This window comes from Schistocerca nitens, chromosome 2 (assembly GCF_023898315.1).
Source record: "Schistocerca nitens isolate TAMUIC-IGC-003100 chromosome 2, iqSchNite1.1, whole genome shotgun sequence".
Lineage (NCBI taxonomy): Eukaryota > Metazoa > Arthropoda > Insecta > Orthoptera > Acrididae > Schistocerca > Schistocerca nitens.
In genome coordinates, this window is record NC_064615.1 from 212,065,295 (window position 1) to 212,087,097 (window position 21,803).

The 21,803-nt window shown below is 37.5% G+C and overlaps 1 protein-coding gene across 1 annotated transcript in view; it reads right to left on the minus strand.

The window, feature by feature from the left end:
• Nucleotides 1-1,982: 1,982 nt before the first annotated feature.
• Nucleotides 1,983-21,803, minus strand: part of LOC126234930 (inter-alpha-trypsin inhibitor heavy chain H4-like) — a 194,105-nt gene continuing 174,284 nt past the window's right edge. The window contains exons 14-17 of the mRNA XM_049943670.1: nt 14,120-14,329; nt 11,154-11,278; nt 10,890-11,032; nt 1,983-2,552 (exon numbers count right to left, since the gene is read on the minus strand). Coding sequence (XP_049799627.1) covers nt 2,483-2,552; nt 10,890-11,032; nt 11,154-11,278; nt 14,120-14,329 — 548 coding nt within the window. The 3' untranslated portion in view covers nt 1,983-2,482. The remainder of the gene's footprint in view (nt 2,553-10,889; nt 11,033-11,153; nt 11,279-14,119; nt 14,330-21,803) is intronic.

Genomic DNA, 21,803 nt, shown 5'->3' on the forward strand with positions numbered 1-21,803 from the left:
TACCCAACATTGTTACTGAAATAGTTAACTATTTTTTGGCAAGCTAGATAGCATAATTCAATAGCAGATGCTATTGAATGTTGCATGTTGTGCCACAGGGTGGCCTACTACTGCCCAGCTATGGCAAAGACCTGGGTGGTCTACAGTGGCCAAGAGCAAAATGGACCACCATGCAGCTGAATGTAGTATGCTTTATTTCAATGGCTGCCTCACTACTGAGCCACCTGTATCCTCCCCTCCACAACCAGCTTTTCTGAACTGTGCAGATGGGAGCCATCCCCATAACACATTCTTCGTTCCCATAATTAACCTACACTCAGCCTATGGTAACATACCGTCATCGCACCCTCCACCCAACAGTTCCACCCCCTCTGCCCTATCATCTCCTCCCCATTCTTGTCTTCCAGTCTCTTTTTAATGCCTTCGATACCCATAAAAGAATCTCATAGATAATAATTGAGTGTACATAGGTGCAGTACATCCCCCCCCCCCCCCCCACACACACACACACACACACACAAAATTCATGCATGTACAACTCACAGACATAAGCTCTGTGTCTAGGCACTGGGACCAGACCAGTCAGTGCCTTACCTTGTGGTGATGTACTACACCTATGTACACTGAATTACTACCTTATGAGATTCTTTTATGGGGATCGAAGGGGGGGGGGGCATCATTACTATGCCAAGTGAGTACTGAGTATGTCTACAAATCTATGGAAACATTAATAAATACTTCACTAACAGTTCTACACAGAATCATAAAGAAGTGCCAGTTTGGAATTATGTTTTCCCAAATTAAAAACTCATAACAACATTTTATGTCAGGGGATAAGACTGTATGATAAACTGCCAACAGAAATGAAAAAGATTACTAAAATACATAGACAGCCAATACATTCTTCATAAGAAATGCATACTACACAGTTAAAGATTACTTAGTGAACAGAGCAGTGGGTACTAATGGAATGAGATAACTACACCACCTTGTCACATTTCACTATGTGATCATGGTTTCTTGCTGTCACAGGGAAATCGTATATCAATATGTAAACTGCATAACAGCAATATCTGCTGACTCCGTTTTTCAGATGAACTGAGGAGCATAGTTGAATATGGCAGGAATGGAGTTGGGAGTTGGTAGAACGTGGACAGCAGTGTCTTCACAATCCAAGGGCCATCAGTAGGTGTTCTCCGTGTGTGCGACGATGAAGAATGGAGCTATGTCTTATTTTGTAAGTTACCAGAAATAAATTCTTTGTAAATCAAGGAACATTATACAATAGGGTCTAACTGCAAGAGGCAGTGCAGTTCTTAGGACACTGAGCTCATGATCCCAAGGATGGAGATGTTGTGTCTGGCCATCCTGATTTGGGTTTTCCATGGTTTTCCTAGATCACTAAGGGCAAATGATGGAAGACTACCTCTCCTATCTTCATAAAGTGGGTACATATGATGTGTGTTGTATGTTTTGACCTATTGATTTATACTATATTACCTTGACAAACCCTACTTCATTTTGAGGTGATCCTTGGATGAATAAGAAGATAAATAAAGGTCAATGCTTTAGAGTCTCTTTCAGCTTTCATAAATGTGTATTGTGTTTATGCTTCCAAATAAGTAATAATAGAATGTTTATTAATTTTGTAGCATTTTTCTTTCACCTTGTGATAAAATATGTCAATTGATGTTCAGTGATGATACAATTGTCCTACGACAGCTTCAGTATCTTTGTTTTAACAGACATCTTTACACTTTTCCTGCCTTATACTGATTAATCTCTCAACTGACATTTTTTACACACAACTCTTTATTTACAAGATGTCATGTAGTATGTTTATTATTATGTAAGCACAAATGTCTGTTGGAAGTATTACAGCAATGTATTATGTAAGCTTGCAGTACATTTAATTGGACATTTGGATATTTAGTAATAGGAAGGAAGAAACATCTTGGTAAGGAATATAAAAATTTATTTGTAAAACATTGACTCAGATCACCAGACCTTTGTAAATGAACAGCATGTGTTTGTAAAACCAATATTTTACAGGCTAAATCTATGTTCCAGCTATCAATATTCAACAGATAATATTTGAAACAATGGCATCCTATAATTCAGTGTGCAATAACCAGATACACAGTTCATGGAAATTTCTGTTTTAGAAATCTGATTATCATTTCTACAACAAAATAGGTAACTGTATCTTAGTAAACAGAAATAAAATTACATAATAAAATAAATATATTGCATATGTAATGCCCATTACAACTTTTTACAATTGGTTTTTAACACACTGACAATATACAAACATTCTTGGTCACGTAAACATCCAATGTGTGAATGTCATCTCTGTGGGGAAGAGTTTACTGACCTCAATATCAAACTACTTCATGTATAAATATAAATATTATTTTATGCATGAAGTATTCATGTACTGTACAAAAATCTAGAAAAAGGATTGTCAATAACAATCCTCATATTAGGAACTTGCCACACTTGACTCTGTCGATGAAACTTGAAGCTCATCAGGGCAGCACACACCTGCATACCTGTTGAAGACATTTCATTACTCAGAAATACAGCGAGCAAAATTATTCCTGTTTCAACTTCTTACATCAACAACCAATAACAAAGTATGAAAAATGTTCAGTGCTACGGACATAATGTTAGGTATCTTTACAAGTGACTAAACAAGAGTAAATTGCAACCAAGCACATGGCACTCAAGTTACATATTCATCAGGAGGATTATTACTAAATGAACTGAAAGGAGCACTGTCTGGAGGAAACTGGCAGCAGAAACTTGCAGGAATGACAGCCAGTGACTCATATGAAAGTCTGTTCCAAACCTTAAGAATGAAATTTGATAGCATGTTCCCACAAATTCCCAAGAAGAGTCCAGGAGGCGAATCACAAGGAAGAGAAAAACCCAGCAAAGGGAAGATGTGTTATACACCTGAGCTAGATAAATTAAAATACATTATCATAATGTTCAGGGACTGCACGATGATAGCTTCAGATCTTCCAGCTAAAGGCCTGCTTCATGATAACTACTTAAGAGTCAAAACTGAAGCTTGACATACCCCAGGGATCCATCACAGGACCTATCCTGTTTCTTAATTATGGCTGTAACAACATTTTACAGATTGCTGATGACACCACCCTTTTTGTTAGAGAAAATACTGCTGCACAAGTTCTACTAGCAAAAGAAGTATTCTTTGCAAACATCAAGAAGTGGTTTAGCAAAAACAATATGGAAAAGAGTAAAGAATAAATTCACCATCTGATATGTAGCCTCAGCAGTGTTGCATGCCAGGATGACAGCAAACTATCAATGAAAGAGCACACCATATGTGTGTGTGCTCCAAGCTCTCCCATATGATACACCTTCTGATGAGACCAAGGGATGTATTAACATGACCAGTTCCTTATAGCAGTGAGCTATGTGCTATTTCATAGCAGCATTAATTGTGGGCTCCTATTATGGGGACACTCTGCAGATTGTAAGGATATATTAAACTCAGTGCGAGGCAAGAAATACTTAACTATGATGCCAGCAACATGAGAAGCAAAGAAATACCAGACTGTCGAGTGTCTGGAACAGGAGATAGTTTTACAATGGTCACTTTAAAATGTCCAACGCACTGCCTGAAGAAGTGCAATGTGCACAGGACTTTACACAGCACCCATAACACTCAATTGGAGAATTTTTCAATAATGACTACAGTGATTAGACAAAATAATTTATTTTGATCTATATATGCACACATCCTTGTTGTGAACAATTTTCTTTATATGTTATATGAAAAACTGAACAGCTTGAAGGTAATACGTGATACATAACTTTGGTGCAGTCTGTCCAGCCATGACTAGTAAACAACGCAGATCTAGTAATAAAATTATATGTGAGGCATGTTCCATTTTAGTAAGTAATTTTTCAAATATGGTCGCTGTAGTACTGTAGGCACGTTCCAGGACAGCAAGCTGAGCACCTGCATCTACTTACTACACACAGACACCTTAATGGAAGCAAGGGTGCCCATATACAGTTCTTTACCATGGCCTAGACCTGGGGGTATAGAGGATTTTTAATATCCTGGAAGACTGGCGACTTTTAAGTAGCCATAAGAGAGTTCCAGTTCTGACCCTGTGAGAAACCTACATAATACAAACTTTTAAATCATTCTCTTGAAAGAAAAGCACCTGACAACACTATAATTATCTTTTTCTTTCCTTGGGAGCTGGGGGAGGGAGGAGAAGCAGCCCCCCCCCCCCCCCTCACCTCCAGGCATGGTGCCCTTGAATGGAAGCATTCATCTGTGTCTGTGTTTGCTTGTGCTTGTGTAAAATGCACATTAATTGAAAATTCTAGTTGGTGTGAAATATTCACGTATATTTATTTATATAAAAGTATTTAAAATTCTGTGGCAGATTAGTGAAGTTTATGGAAAAACCATGGACCTCACCGTTGGTGGGGAGGTTTGCGTGCCTCAGTGATACAGATAGCCGTACCACAGGTGCAACAACAATGGAGGGTTATCTGTTGAGAGGCCAGACAAACATGTGGTTCCTGAAGAGGAACAGCAGCCTTTTCAGTAGTAGCAGGGCCAACAGTCTGGATGACTGACTGATCCGGCCTTGTAACATCAACCAAAACTGCCTTGCTGTGCTGGTATTGTGAACAGCTGAAAGCAAGGTGAAACTACAAACGTAGTTTTTCCCAAGGGCATGCAGCTTTACCATATGGTTAAATGATGATGGCATGCTCTTGGGTAAAATATTCTGGAGTCAGAATAGTCCCCCTTTAAGATCTCTGGGCTGGGACTAGTCAGGAGGGCATCATTATCAGGAGAAACAAAACTGGCGTTCTTAGGATCGGAGCATGGAATGTCCGATCCTTTAATTGGGTATAATAATGAATAAAAAAGAAAAACAGGAACACAGATAAGCTATTATGAACACCATAGTGAATGCATTATTGTAGACAAAATAGACACAAAGTCAACGCCTAACACAGTAGTACAAGTTTATATGCCAACTAGCTCCACAGGTGACAAAGAGATTGAAGAAATGTATGATGTGATGAAATAAATTATTCAGATAGTTAAGGGAGATGAAAATTTAATAGCCATGGGGAACTGGAATTCGATAGTAGGAGAAGGAAAAGAGGGAGAAGTAGTAGGTGAATAGGGACTGTAAGTAAGGAATGAAGGAGGAAGCTGTCTGGTAGAATTTTGCACAGAGCATTACTTAATCATAGCTAACACTTGGTTCAAGAAAAATGAAAGAAGGCTGTATACATTGAAGAGGGCTGGAGACATTGGAAGGATTCAGATAGATAATATAATGGTAATATAGAGATTTAGGAACCAGGTTTTAAATTGTAAGACATTTTCAGGAGCAGATGTGGACTCTGACCACAATTTATTGGTTATGAACTGTAGATTAAAACTGAAGAAACTGCAAAAAGGTAGGAATTTAAGGAGAAGGGACCTGGATAAACTGAAAGAACCAGAGGTTGTAGAGAGTTTCAGAGAGAGCATTAGGAAATGGTTGACAAGAACATGGGAAAGAAATATGGTAGAAGAAGAATAGATAGCTTTGGGAGACGAAACAGTGAAGGCAGCAGAGGATGAAGTAAATAAAAAGATGAGGGTTAGTTGAAATCCTTGGGTAACAGAAGAGATATTTAATTTAATTGACAAAAGTAGAAAATATAAAAATGCAGTAAATGAAGCAGGGGAAAAGGAATACAAATGCCTCAAAAATGTGATCAACAGGAAGTGCAAAATGGCAAAGCAGACATAGCTAGAGAACAGATTTAAGGATGTAAAAGCATATATCACTAGAGGGTAAGATAGATACTGCCCACAGGAAAATTAAAGAGACCTTTGGAGAAAAGAGAACCACCTGTATGAATAAGAGCTCAGATGGAAAACCAGTCTTAAGCAAAGAAGAGAAAGTGAAAGGTGGAAGGAGTATAAAGAGGGTCCATACAAGGGACATGTACTTGAGGACAGTAGTATGGAAATTGAAGAGGATGTAGATGAAGATGAAATGGGAGATATGACACTGCGTGAAGAATTTGACAGAGCACTGAAAGACTTAAGTCAAAACAAGGCCCGGGAGTAGATAACAATCCATTACATCTACTGATAGCCTTGAGAGAGCCAGACATGACAAAACTCTTCCATCTGGTGAGCAATATGTATGAGACAAGTGGAATACCTTCAGACGTCCAGAAGAATATAGTAATTGCAATCCCAAAGAAAGCAGGTGTTGACAGGTGTGAAAATTACTAGTCAGTTTAATAAGTCATGACTGCAAAATACTAAGACGAATTCTTCACAAGCAAATGGAAAAACTGATAGAAGCTAACCTTGGGGAAGATCAGTTTGGATTCTGTAGAGATGATGGAATACACAAGGCAATACTAACTCTATGACTTACCTTAGAGGATAGGTTAAGGAAAGGCCAACCTATGTTTCTGTCATTTCTTGACTTAGAGAAAGGTTTTGACAATGTTGACTGGAATACTCTCTTTCAAATTCTGAAGGTGGCAGGTGTAAAATACAGGGAGCAAAATGCTATTTACAATTTGTACAGAAACCAGATGGCAGTTATAAGAGTCGAGGGGCATGAAAGGGAAGTAGGGTTGTAGCCTATCCCTGATGTTATTTAATCTATATATAGAGCAAGCAGTAAAGGAAACAAAATAAAAAATTGGAATAGGAATTAAAATCCATGGAGAAGAAATAAAAACTCTGATATGAAACTTTCTGGCAGATTAAAACTGTGTGCCCGACCGAGACTCGAACTCGGGACCTTTGCCTTTCGCGGGCAAGTGCTCTACCAACTGAGCTACCGAAGCACGACTCACGCCCGGTACTCTCAGCTTTACTTCTGCCAGTACCTCGTCTCCTACCTTCCAAACTTTACAGAAGCGTTCGCATATCAGCGCACACTCCACTGCAGAGTGAAAATCTCATTCTGAAAAACTCTGATGTTTGCCAAAGACAGTGTAATTCTGTCAGAGACAGCAAAGGATTTGGAAGGGCAACTGAACGGAATGGACAGTGTCTTGAAAGGAGGATATAAGGTGAATATCAACAGAAGCGAAATGAGGATAATGAACTGCTGTCGAATTAAATCAGGTGATGCTGAGAGAATTAGACTAGAAAATGACACACTTAAAGCAGTAAATGAGTTTTTCTATTTGGAGAGCAAAATAACTGACGATGGTCAAAGTAGAGGGGATATAAAATGTAGACTGGCTATGACACTAAGTGTTTCTGAAGAAGAGAAACTTGTTAACATCACATACAGATTTAAATGTTAGGAAGTCTCTTCTGAAAGTATTTGTATGGGATGTAGCCATGTATGGAAGTGAAACATGGACGATAAACAGTGTGGGCAGGAAGAGAATAGAAGTTTTCAAAATGCAGTGCTACAGAAGAATGCTGAAGATTAGATGGGTATATCACATAACTAATGAGGAGGTACTGAACAGAATTGGGGAGAAGAGGAATTTGTGGCACAACTTGACTAGAAGAAGGGACCAGTTGGTAGGACACGTTCTGAGGCATTAAGGGATCACCAATTTAGTATTGGAGGGACGCATGGAGGGTAAAAATCATACAGGTAGACCAAGAGATGAATACACTAAGCAGATTCAGAAGGATGTAGGTTGCAGTAATTATTCAGTGATGAAGAGGCTTGCACCACAACTACAACATGGAAAACACAATATGGGCCATAAGAAAGTAAGTTACATGGTTATATTAACATTCATCAACATGTGTGAAGACTAGTTCAGAAAGTTAATGTATAAATTAAAAATAAAGTTTTGGAATTTGATGCTAATTAAGGAGTCTCCAAATTTCAAGAATGATTATTTATGAAAATGTTACAGAATGTGTGAACTATTTTGAGCTCTGCTCACATTGTGTGCAAAAATGATCACTGGCATGAAGAAAAAAAAAAAAAAAAAAAAAACATCCTTGAATGGTGAAGTTTCATGCTAAATTATCACTGGAGACAAAGCAAGAGTATGTTATTTTACACCACAATAGATTAGATACAACAGTCCATGCAGAAAGCTCAGTTAAGGCATGGTACTTGAGTAAACTTTTTTTTTGTCAATTGTTCTTGCATTTTAACAGAAGAAAACCATTTAGGTAGTCAGCATCATGTCGATGTTAAAATGGCCATGCAGCCATGGGTGAAACATCAAACAGCACATTTTTTTGTGAACAGAGTTCAGAAGTTGGTTGAGTTGATTGATTGTTATGTTAAGTGCCTCCACATTGCTGGAATCTTTAATGTAGATTAAGGCGTAGTAATATTTTTTTAATGTGACATTTTGTTTAATGTGAAACTGGTCACACTTAACAAAAACATTCCTCTTATGAACCATTCTACATTTAAATAAAATATTTACACTGGTGATTTTCACTATGCATATTATATCTAAGAGTATCTTAGCAGCTCATTGACATTTTACAGAGTAAAAGCAACTACTTTAATCTATTTTATTTGGCAGTATCATGTTACTTTCCTAGATTATATACCGTATTCTATTATACTTATGTAAAGCTGTGGGGGTTAATGCTTTTGAAAATGAAAGGAGATAGAAAATGAGTGGAAAGGAAATGGTTGCATCAGCTCCAACCCAGCCCAGTCAGAAAGAGTCATGTTTCAGACATATTAATGTGGAAAGGAAGAAAAAATAAATGAAGATAAATGTATAGAAAACAAGAGAACTATAAAGCGAACATACACTGAGGTAGCAGAAGTCACGGGAACCTCCTAATATTGTATCAGACCTTCTTTTTGCCCAGTGTAGTGCAATGTCAAGGACTCGACAAGTTGTTGGAAGTCCCCTGCAGAAATACTGAGCCATGCTGCCTCTATAGCCATCCATAATTGCGGAAGTTTTGCTTCTGCAGGATTTTGTGCACAAACTGACCTCTCAATTATGTCCCATAAATGTTTGATGAGATTCATGCCAGGCAGTCTGGGTGGCCAAATCATTTGCTTGAATTGTCCAGAATGTTCTTCAAATCAGTCACGAAAAATTTGGGACCAGTGACATGGTGCACTGTCATCCCTGAAAGTTCCATCATTGTTTGGGAATATGAAGTCCATGAATGGCTGCAAATGGTCTTCAAGTAGCTGAACATCTCCATTTCCAGTCAATCTTTGGTTCAGTTTGACCAGAGGACCCAGCCCATTCCATGTAACATTCCACACCATTATGAGGCCACCACCAGCTTGCACACTGCCTTCTTGTTGATGACTTGGGTTCATGGCTTTGTGGAGACCGTGCCACACGAACCCTACCGCCAGCTCTTACCAACTAAACTGGTGTTCCAGTAATCTAGGGTCCAACTGATATGGTCACAAGCCAAGGAGAGGTGCTGCAGGTGATGATGTGATGTTGGCAAAGGCATTATCTGTGGCTTTAGCCTATTAACACCAAACTTTGCCACACTGTCCTAATGGATGTGTTTGTTGTACATCCCACATTGATTTCTGTGGCTATTTCATGCAGCGTTGCTTGTCTGTTAGCACTGAGAACTCGATGAAAATGCTGCTGCTCTCTGTTGTCCATGGTGAGAGGTAACGCCTGAAATTTGGTATTCTTGGCAAACTCCTGAGACAGTGGACCTCAGAGTACTGAATTCTCTAGTGGTTTCCAAAATGATCTGTTTGATACATGTAACTCCTACAATTATTCCATGTTCCAAGTCTGTTGATTCCCATTGTGTGGCCATAATCATGTCTGAAGATTTTTCATATGAATCACAGTTCATATGAATGACAATTCCACCAATGCACTGCTCTTATATACCTTGTGCATATGTACTACCACATCTGTAGATGTGCATATAATTACTAACAAATGTCTGCTTGTGTCTGTGTATGTGCGGATGGATATGTGTGTGTGTGTGTGTGTGTGTGTGTGTGTGTGTGTGTGTGTGTGTGTGTGTGTGCGCACGCGCGCACAAGTGTATACCTGTCCCTTTCCCCCCTAAGGTAAATCTTTCCACTCCCGGGATTGGAATGACTCCTTACCCTCTCCCTTAAAACCCACATCCTTTCGACTTTCCCTCTCCTTCCCTCTTTCCTGATGAAGCAACCGTTGGTTGCAAAAGCTTGAATTTTGTGTGTATGTTTGTGTTTGTTTGCATGTCTATCGACATGCCAGCGCTTTTGTTTGGTAAGTCACATCATCTTTGTTTTTAGATATATTTTTCCCATGTGGAATGTTTCCCTCTGTTATATTCATTACAATGTAGGAAATTTATAAAAACAGCTGTCATGTTCCCTAACCAAAAAGGATAAAATTATGTACACATCACTATACCATGACTTGTCACCCCAGTGCATACTAAGAGAAAACTGACATTTCAAACTTAAACAGAAACAGGAATAAAAAGAGCAACAGAGACATGTTCCAGTTATTTAGGATTGAAACGAAGCAGTGTAACTTTTGCAGAAGATGTGCAAATGAAAGAAATAGCAAAATTATAACAAGCAGATGATGGGAGAGAATGAGCACAGGGGCATATGAAAGGAAGTGGGTGGACTTGGACTTTAAGTAACCGCAGAGATGGGAAGAACACATATGTAAGTAGGTGAGATTTGAGGAATGGATTACAATGAGAGAAAAAAGAATTTGGCATATGAAAAAGCGAAGTCACCACATATTAAGATTATTTAGTAGTGAAACGGTTACAAAAGTAAGTAAACTACTGTTTCAATGTTGCACATCATACACTTGTGCTTCCCCCCAGTTGCTCCAGATAACCTTATTCCATCACGCTTCTGAATTAGTAAAGATGTTTTCAATAATGCAATAATGAAGTTTTTACTAATACTTACCCATTAATAGAGCAGAAGTATGGAGTGTTGTAATATAATGTCAAATTGGATGCAAATACATCAAGTGCACAGTATTTCAAATAACGGCAGTGGCTAGATATCTCAGGATCGTGTCCAACACATACTTCATGTTCCAAGTTTGCCTGTAAAAAAGATGATAGAAACTTGATATAGATGTTTAACAAGATAGCTTTTAAAGAATGTATAATTACGTTTAGAAATTGCAATAATGACACATTGTTTCTGCAGGTCATTTATGCTCACCTCTGTGACTGCAAGCTTGTATGTCTCCATGCTGCCTGAAATGTTTGGTAGATTGATAGTGTCATTGCCAACTTTGACACTTTTGAGCCACATCAAGTCTTCCTGTGGGATGATGTGTGGTGCAACTGCAACATTTGTGGACTTCAGAAATGAACCAAACTAAACTTTTGGAAGAGAGATTTAAATTTAGATATTAAATGATTTTAGCCCTCAGCAAAGCATTTCAAGGAGTATTTCATAATGGTACCACACACGATCTCTAACGAAGGCTTAAATGCTGCTTTTATCTTCATTTTCACAACATATTTTATTTACTGGATTTTATATAAACCCCGTGTTTCTTCCAGTTTTCTTAGCAGTAGTGTCAGTGATTTGGTTGCCACTTCCACTACTACCACAACTGCCATCACTGCTCTTTTGAGTGCATTCATAACAAACTTCCTCATCTTTGATTTGCTCACTGTCTGCAAGTTCTAAGTGCTCATGTTTTCAAATATTGTCCAGTTCTAACAGTCCATTTCCCCCCTTAGCGTCGTGTGTGACTTTTCCTATATCCTTAGGTACTTGTATTCTTTTTCCAATCCTTTCTGTTCTTTTGATAGAAGAATCTCCTGACATGGAAGTTAACAAATTTACTACTTTCTGGATATCACCTATTCCTACTTAGCATAAACATTTTCAGTATCACTCAATATTGTCTGTCAATCCAGTAGCCATGATCAAAACTTCATCGATAAACATCCAACATACTGGCAAGTAATTAATTTATTTTTAAGAGCTGTCCAGTAATTCAGTAATCAGTATAAAAACAATGCACATTTTCAATGCAAAAAAGATATTTCAGTAACTACATCTGCAACTACATAAATACTCCACAAGCCACCACACACTGCATGACAGAGGGTACACTGTACTTCTGCTATTCATTTTCTTTCCCATTCCACTAGCAAATATAGTGAGGGAAAACTGACTATCTATATGCCTCATACAAGCCCTAATTTTTCTTATCTTATGTTAATGGTCCTTGCACTAAACGTATGTTGGCAGTAGTCAGCCTCAAATCTGGTCCCCTAAATTTTTTCACTAGTTTTCCCTGAAAAGAATGCAACCTTTCCTTTCCACATTACTCTATCCTATGGAAACCTCTTCACCTATACATAATTGTAGAAGCTTACACCCATTCGAATCTGTTTCCTGTATTCGAGCCTTGGTCTCCCTCTACAATTTTCAACCCCTTCCTCCTCCTTTCTGTTAGCAAACTGATGATCCTGAAATGCATCAGGATGTATCCTGTCAACTGATTCCATCAAGTTATATCTCTTTCCTTTTCTTTTTAATTCAGTTAAGTAGCTCCTCATCAGTTATTTGATCTAACCATTTAATTTTCAAGATTCTTCTGTAGCACAACATTTCAAAATCTTCTATTCTCTTCCTGCCTGAACTGTTTATCATCCATGTTTCACTCTATACAAGGCTACACTCTAAACACCTTCAGAAAAAGCTTCCTAGCATGTATATTTACTTAAGTATTAAAAACTTTCTTTTCCAAAAAATGCTTTTCTTGCTAATGCTGGTCTGCATTTTACATCCTTTCTACTTTAGCTGTCAGTTGTTTTAATACTCAAATAGCAAACTTATCAAGCAGGTTTAGTGTGCCTTTTCCTAACCTACACTACTATAGAAACACAAGATATTCTGTGTTACCAAAAATCTAGAAAAGTTCTTGACCTATTTACTTTAGATTTTAACATGTTACTCTAGTAAACATAAGCTACATTTTTTATGCAGCAGTGTACAAGTTTTCTGTTTAATATGACTGAGAAAGAAAATGCTGTGCAGTGAAAATGTACAGTTTTCTTTTCTTTCTCACAATCAGTTTTAACATCAATAGCAGGGCATTTAAACCATTAGAGAATTTTTATATTTCATATATATTCTTTTTCCATATATAAAATTTAAACAAAAATTGTATACACAGCAATATGCTGTTTTGTTATGTTCTTCACAGTCTGTTCTAACAGAATACAGGAATTTGTGTTCACAGATTAATCTTTTATAAATACTGTCACTGAAGTTACTACTCACACAGATCCAGCAGCTGAAGATGTCTCTTGCACTCCACATACCCATGATCTCAACTGATTTACCCACTCATTTTAAGTGAACTCAATTCTCAATCAAGGTTTTGTTTGCAATAACAATAAACAAGTCTGACGGTAAGGAGGGGAGGGGGGGAGGGGGGGTGATGATGATGATGATGATGATGATGATGATGAGGAGGAGGAGGAGGAGGAGGTGACGGACAGAAAGAGTGGAAGGAGGAGATGATGTACAAAGAGAAGAGAGGGAGCACAATAATATGAGCTGGGAGAAGGGGGGAAAAAGGAGATTAGGACATATATCCAATTCCCATACACATTTAGCATACATGTTAAGCAATGGTGAAGCATTGTTGGGTTCACCAGCCTAATTATACCAGCATCACCTGATTTAATTAAGTTATATTCTATTACCCTCATTTTACTTTTGTTGCAGTTCATCTTATAACCTCTTTTCATAACATCAACCAATGCGTTCAACTGTTCTTCCAAGCCCTTTGCAATCTCTGCAAATTACATGTCATTGGCGAACAGCAAAGTTTTTATTTCTTCTCTCAGAGTTTTAATTTTTTCCATACTTTACTTAGCTTTCCTTTATTGCTTGCTCAATACATTCTTGTAGCTATAAATTGAATATAATAAATTAAACTACATGGAAAATCAGAAAGCAGCAACATAAGTACAGGTAATGCATTACTTTTCTGTTCTTAGCTTAGAAAAGGTAGCAATTAATTGTATTCATGGTGCGCTTGCAACCAGTGGTTTTTGAATGAGCTGTTACACAAAAAGTGTGAAGATACTCAATAATAACACGAGCACAAAATTAAATGCCTATGCATTGCACAGATTAGTAGGAACATCTGTTACCTGTACTTTTATGAGTAGTAGTCGACGTTGCTGCCATTGTTGTTGATGGTTGTGGTGGAGGTGGGGGTCCACGAACTGTTGTAGAATAGTATGGTCTGTTAACTTGTGTTGGCCGGATACCTAATGCGGGAGCCCCAGCAAATGCATATGATGGAGGCCCTGGAAGTCCTGGAGTACCAGGAACCCCTGCTTGCCCAAAACGATCGGGTGCTGTTGGAAAATTAAGACAGAATCTTACAGTTCTTAGAATCATCTACATGCTTCTTCCTAAGTAAGGAACTTGCTATTATAAAATTATATTTGAGCTTCAGTAATATGCATCACCTCTTTAAGTGTACAAGCTTCCATAATAAGTATTAATCTACAAAATTTATTTGTATATCTATCTTAAAGAAGATCTCCATTTTATAGAGAAAACTAGTGTGGGTCTGTTGCTGATTAAAAACACTGCTGAAGCCATGTTTCAGCACAACTGGTAATAAATAAGTGTTATTCATAAGAAACATTGATCAACACATTTTTTTGTAAGGATGGAATGTTCTGTAATGGAGCTGACTGTTACTGAAGCTTTGCTGTATAGTAGTTCAGTTTCAAGATGAAGAATCTAAACACAAGACAATAATCTTACTAATTAATAGGCATTTTTGAAGAACATAAAAACTACTGTTCATTGCAAGGTAGCTTACTAGAAAAGTTGAAATATGCATTACAATAAGCATTTATTTCGTTCTTTTCCTGCCCTAGTTCATCTTCCAAGGTCTTTAGCAAATTCGCTGTACAACAGTTTTAATGGCCTCATTTTCTCAAACAATTTCTCCTCTTTCACTGAATGACTATTCTGAAAGCTAATAGCATAGTAACCTTCCATTTGTGCTTTATTCTATGTTTCATCAATTAAAATTCATATTGCTTGCAACAGAAGTTTGTTTATAATTGCTTCAATTATCATCATCCCATTTACATGGGCAATCAAAGAAATTTATCCAAGAGGGTGCAAGATTCTAAAATTGCCATTTTTCATATAACTGAATTGGTGAGTATGAAAATGTGTCCCTCGCCAAGGACTAATACTGGTGGCATGTATACAAAATTTATGTTATCTCTAACAATTGACAGTTGTTCCCCTGGAACTTTTAAGGTAGATTACTTCGATAATGCAAGTGGCAAGCATATTTCAGTAGCATATGGAAATTCCACTTTAAAAACCAACAAGTTAAGAAATATAGCTAGAAAATATTGCACAAAAATTAATTCACAATCCAATAATGTTAGGCTGGCAATGAAATTTAAAAATCTGAAATTTAAAAAAGAATGACAGAAAATTCTCTTGAATGCCAACAAAAATAAAGAACACATAATCTCTCTTTAATGTTCCTCAAAGTGGAGGAACAGGGATAAACTTTTAAAAAACACTCATCTGACTCTGATGACATTGTTTGCACACAGAATTTCACAGCTGATCATGTTCATGGATTTACTGCATTACTTTCATATTTACATACTTTAATTTATACTGGAATAACTATGAATGGAAAAAAACATGCTTTTCTAAGCTAAAGTTTTTTGAGCTGATTGGGTAAAGTGTAACTCAGGGCCATTATACTAGATGAAGCTTTTCAACCTTGAAATTTCTCATTTCTTCTTTCACCCTAGCCCATGAAATGGTTTTTTTGACTGATGTATTTGGCTCCATAGATTACAGCATGACTGTGTTCTACAGTAATTTTATTGCCTGAGACCGAATGTACAATCAGAAAACTGATGTAGTTCTATGTCCACAGACAAAGGGTAAACAGCTACTGTGTACCCACTGCGCTTGATGGGGAGGTAGCATCCATAGGGAAGTTGGGGATGAATGATAAATATCTACTGCAACCATGTTTATGTTATACTAGGAACTGAAATCTGAATACACATGCCAATGCAGGCTGTAGGGGCTGGTCCCTTTCTGCACTTCAATAGTTTTTGACACTATTACGACACAGTTCTGTAATGGTTTCCACCCATCTTGACTACAGAACAGTACCAAACCCCTCGCTGCAATAAGCAATGGACATAATTTCTGGTCAACAGAGTGAAAAAACATTATAGTCATTCTTAAAGTCACAATATTTCCCTTCACATTCAGGAATGTTAGATACACAGTTGACTAGAGTCATACACAATCATTGCTGAAAGTTGACAGAATACTATTATGAGTAAAAAAAACTTTGCTCCAGGTTCTGGGGTGGGATTTGAGAGGGGGAGGGGGAGGGGGAGAGAGGGATGGGGAGAGGGGGAGGGGGATGGAGGCAGGAACCCTTGCAGGTGCCTATATCTCACTCAGTACATATGTACTACTTCTGTGGAGCATATGCACGGCAGTTTTTTCATGCTGTGTTAGGGGTCACATCTCCCCACATACTATATGGGATCAAAAAGTAATGGGAATTTTTATTTTTCTTCTGATTTATTCAACAGCATCAACTTCGTCCCTTTCACAGTAATCCCCCTTCGATATAACACACTTGTGCCAGGCCTTTTTCCAGCCTTGGAAGCACTTCTGGAACTCATTTTTGTTATGGCATTCAGCTCCTCTAGCGAATCTGTTTTTATCTCATCAATGCTGGCAAAATGATATCCTTTCATGGATCTCTTCAGTCTTCAGCCTCAAGAATAGAAAGAAGTCACGGGGGTGGGGGGCCAGTTCCGCAAATACAGTGGGCTGAGGCAACATAATGGTTTCGTTTTTTGCCAAAAAATCATGAACAAGCATTGAGGTATGAGCAAGAGCATCATTGTGATGCAGTTTCCATGAGTGCCTTGCCACAATTCTGCTTGGTTCCTTTGGATTACTTCAAGCAAATTCTGCACAACTTCCACGTAGTATTCCTTATTGACCGTATGACTAACAAACTCCTGATGCACTACCCAACTGTAATCTAGGAGAACAGTGAGAAGAACCTGCACATGTGATTGAACTTGTCCAATTTTTGTTGGTCTTGGCTCTTCAGGCAATCCCCACCCATGTTTTGTCACCTTCTTTAGGAGTTGTGGATTGTTGTTGACTTCATTCAGCAATTCCTGAGTAATGTCTGTATGACATTGTATTTGGTCAAAATTCAACAATTTTGGAAAAAAACATTGCTGCTACACATTTCATGCCCAAAACATCCAAAGAAGTAGCTTGGCATGAGCGAAAAGACATCATCTGCAACCCCTCTGAAGGTGATTCGATTATTTTTCAGAACCCCTTTCATTACTTCTTCTTTGGCTGTTTTGGGCATGGAATGTGTAGCAGCAATGGTTTTTCCAAAATTGTTGAATTTTAACCAAATACAATGTCATACAGACATCACCCAGGAAGTCAATTTTTGAAAATATATCCAATTACATTACATTGTCATCAGTAATTAATATGCTAGCCAGAATGGTCATTGCCTTAATCATCATCTCAATCCTCTGACTCATAAATGAAAAGCCTCAATCAACATTTAAAATTTTGTGCTTCTCTTTATTCCATTTTTCCATGCACAATTTAACCAAATTCTTTGATCCAGCTTTTCCACAGTTAAAAATTCACTGAACACATGAAAACAGATATAACCTGTCAACAATAAATTAAATATTAAAAACAGACGAAAATGCAAACATACATCAGGAACATGTGTACCGGTACCAACATGATAAAAAACTGTAGAAATCAGATTAATAAAGGCCACAAAATTTAAAAAATTCCCATTACCTTTTGATCACACCTCATACATCATAGAACATATGGTCACGGAATGCAATATGCAGAAGTGATTAACAAAAATACATGGTGGAATAGATTGCTATAGCTACACTCAATATGTTTTGCTAGACATGGTTTAACATAATACTCTCGGTGCCAATTTTTTGTAGAATACTTTTATTATTACCATATGCTGCAACGTCCCTGAAGCTTATTTGATATTATTTTATATAATAAGTGGCACCTTGTCTTAAATATGGATTAAATGTAAAAGGGTGTACTCAAAATGAAGGAAAATATACCATAGGTCCCAATTCTAGCCATTAGTGACAATTCTCTGGACTGCAACGTATCAATTTAACACCTAGAAATATTTTTATACAACTGTGTGAAGTGGAACAGGTAGAATCACCTGGGAGGGTAATGACTTGTCCTATGCAGATGGTATCTTCACCAATTAGGAGAATCCTGAACTGCACAGTGCAATGATCTATCATGAAGTCCATAAACATGAAAAACTTTTGCTCTTTTCTTTTGTTGGTATCCTCAACAGATAAACATAAAGGAGTTAAAGGAATCTAGAGATGTCTCTAAGTTTGTGACTGGTTAGTTTCATCTACATAAAGGGATTAGGGATATGATCCACGTACCACTGCAAAAAATATGATAAATATTCTTGTTAAATACTGTTAGGATATTCTAGGGAATAAGTCCACTAGAATGAATGGCCACTGCCAAACTGCGGAAAAGAGCAGAGATGACCATCCAGTGATGGAATTCACAGCTGGGCACAATGTGCTCAAGTCAACAGCTGCTTTACAGCCCACACCCTCTGGATCCTTACAACCAGCACCAGTATCTGTGAACTTGGCAGGTGGGTGTTCCCCTTACAACACATTGTTTGCTCCTGTAATCCTCTTGGCCTCAGTTTCCACCAACTCACTGCACCCAGACCCTCTACCCAACAGTCTTCCCTTCCTTTGTCCTGTCACCCCCTCACAATCTATGCCTCCATGTCACCACCTTGCACTGTCCGAAATTACCAGCTCCAGATCCTGTATGTTGCATTCCTATCCCACATATCTGCTACCTCCCTCCATACTACTAAGTACCCCTTTCCAACCCTTCCTCCCACTTCCCACCCTTTTCTCCCTCTACCAATCCTCAGTGATTCTATTGTTCAGTGAGTGATCTGCTTTCCTCAAACTATTTACATCCTGCCACAATTTTCCTTACCACCAAGTAAGTATATATAGGGCTAGCAAACTGAGGATGTGTTAAATGATGATCAGTTCGGCTTTAGGAAAGGTACAGGCACCAGAGACAAATCTCTGATATTGCGGCTGATAACAGAAGCAAGACTAGAGAAGAATAAAGACACATTCGTGATATTTGTTGACCTGAAAAAAAGCATTTGAAAATGTGCAAGATGTTCAAAATTCTGCAAAAAATGCTGATCTGCTATAGGGAAAGATGGGAAATATACAAGAGCCAAGATGGTACAATAAGAGTGGAAAACCAAGAAAGAAGTGCTTGGATTAAAAGGGGTGTAAAACAGGGATGTAGTCTTTCACCACTATTGCTAACTCTATACATCAAAGAAGCAATGACAGAAATAAAAGAAAGGTTCAAGAGTGAATTAAAATTCAAGGTATGAGGATATCAATGATGAGATTTGCTGATGACTTTGCTACCCTCAGTGAAAGTAAAGAAAAATTACAAAATTTGTTGAAGAGAACAAACAGTCTAGTGAGTACAGAATATGGATTGAGAGTAAATCAATGAAAGACGAAAGTGATGAGAAGTAGCAGAAATGAGAACAGTGGGAAACTTAACATCAGGATTGCTGAGCACAATGTAGATGAAGATAAGGAATTCTGCTACCTAGGCAGAAAAATAACCCATGATATATGAAGCAGACTAGCACTGGCAAAAACAGAATTCCTAACCAAGAGAAGTCTACTAGTATCAAATATAGGCCTTAATTTTAGGAAGAAAATTTTGAGACTTTATGTTTGGAGCACAACATTACATAGTAGTGAAACATGGACTGTGAGAAAACTGGAACAGAAGAGAATCAAAGGAATTGAGATGTGGTGCTAAAGAAGAATGTTGAAAATTAGGTTGACTGATATGGTAAGGAATGAGAAAATTCTCCGAAGTATCGGTGAGGAAAGGGAAACATTGACAAGAAGAAGAGACAGGATAGTAGGACATCTGTTAAAGACATCATGGAAGAGGGATGGAATAATAATATACCATAGCACATTAAGAACCATATTGTATACTGACTTCCTTCACTTGACCAAGTCCCTCCAAATTAAATATGTGAATGTAATAGCAATACTATTATTAATAATTGTATAACATACCTTCTGATGTGCACTATGAAGTACAGTGGGATCTAATTAGTACATTTTTGAAGGGATAAGTGGGAAAACATACCCCAGAAAAATACTGAATTTGTTAATGTCACACACACACACACACACACACACACACACACACACACACATATATATATATATATATATATATATATATATATATATATATATATATATATATATATATATATATATATATATATATATATACACATTTATGATGAAGGCCTTGGTGGCCAAAAGCTCACTTTCTGACAGTGTTTTTGTTGTGCCTACCTGTAACTCAGCATCTTCACTATACAGTGAGTAGCAATATCATTGTCATAATATTGTTACATTCCATACTGGATTTTCCATTGTTTGAATCTGGTAATGATTTTTTTTATTTTATTTTTTTTGGTGGTGGAAATTGGAAATGCAGAATTAAGGGTACCAAATTTAAGGATTTGAGGTAATAAGTGATCACACTTCCTGACATGCTATCACAATAAATTATAATTCAAATTGTGCCTTTTCAGGAACGTATTTAGAATATCACACCCAGAAGTTCTAAAAATTATGCTTCAGTATATAAGAAGCAAAAATGTGTCAAATATGTCAAAATTGGCTAAATCCAATACGAAATCTGTGAGTCCAACTTTCTGTGCCAAATATTTTGCTTTAGCAAGAATAATAAAACCATCAATCAAAATACTCAAAGCTTGAGTGTCTTTGATCCACTTTAGTGCCACGTTTTCCAGTTCTGGAAACTGACTGTCATACACTTGTTTTCATTTGCTGTGTCCTCCTTCCAAACATGCCACTTCAGTTGTTTTTATTAGATCACTATTGCATTCAACATTGATGAAGGAATGTTCAGTTTTTGTGCAATATCCACATGCCTCATCGGTGAATTTTTGTCCACCATTCAACCGAAAACGATCACAGACAGAATCAATCAATTGCTAAACATGGACAAAGAATACCATCAACTGAGTTAAATGCTTATAAAAGTTTAGTTTATTGTTTATCCACAACTTCACACCTGCCTTTCCTTAGTACTCGCCTGTAGAATTCTGAAGTTTTGACGGCTACTGCCAACCTATATAAACTATTCTCATGCATAATTTCTACAACAGAAAATGATCTGTTTGATGCACAAAGCTGCCGGCCCTAAACAGAACTGCCTCCCCGCGTGTTCCTTCACCCCATGGCTGCAGACGTCCTACTCCCACCTTTCCCAGAACTCTCGGTGGCAAAGTTGCAGCAACCAACCGCCAAATTGGAAATGGTAAGCTGGGAGGGAGAATATATAAGCAAGTCATTTTAAATAAGTAATTAATGCAATTGGGACTGGGACTTCCATAGTGGATGTACTACAAGTGAAAATGTTGCAATGATTGACATACTAATGAGATACTACTATATACAAATACATAACTGTAGGTAAGGAGTCCAAATATGAAAAAAAAAAAAAATCACAGAAATAAAATGTCTTTATATCTCCATAGATGTATTTTTTGTTCTAAGAATGGCTAAGTGTCATTGTTGAAATGGGTCATTTGGTTGATGCCACCTGGCTGAATATCCAACAACTTTTCAG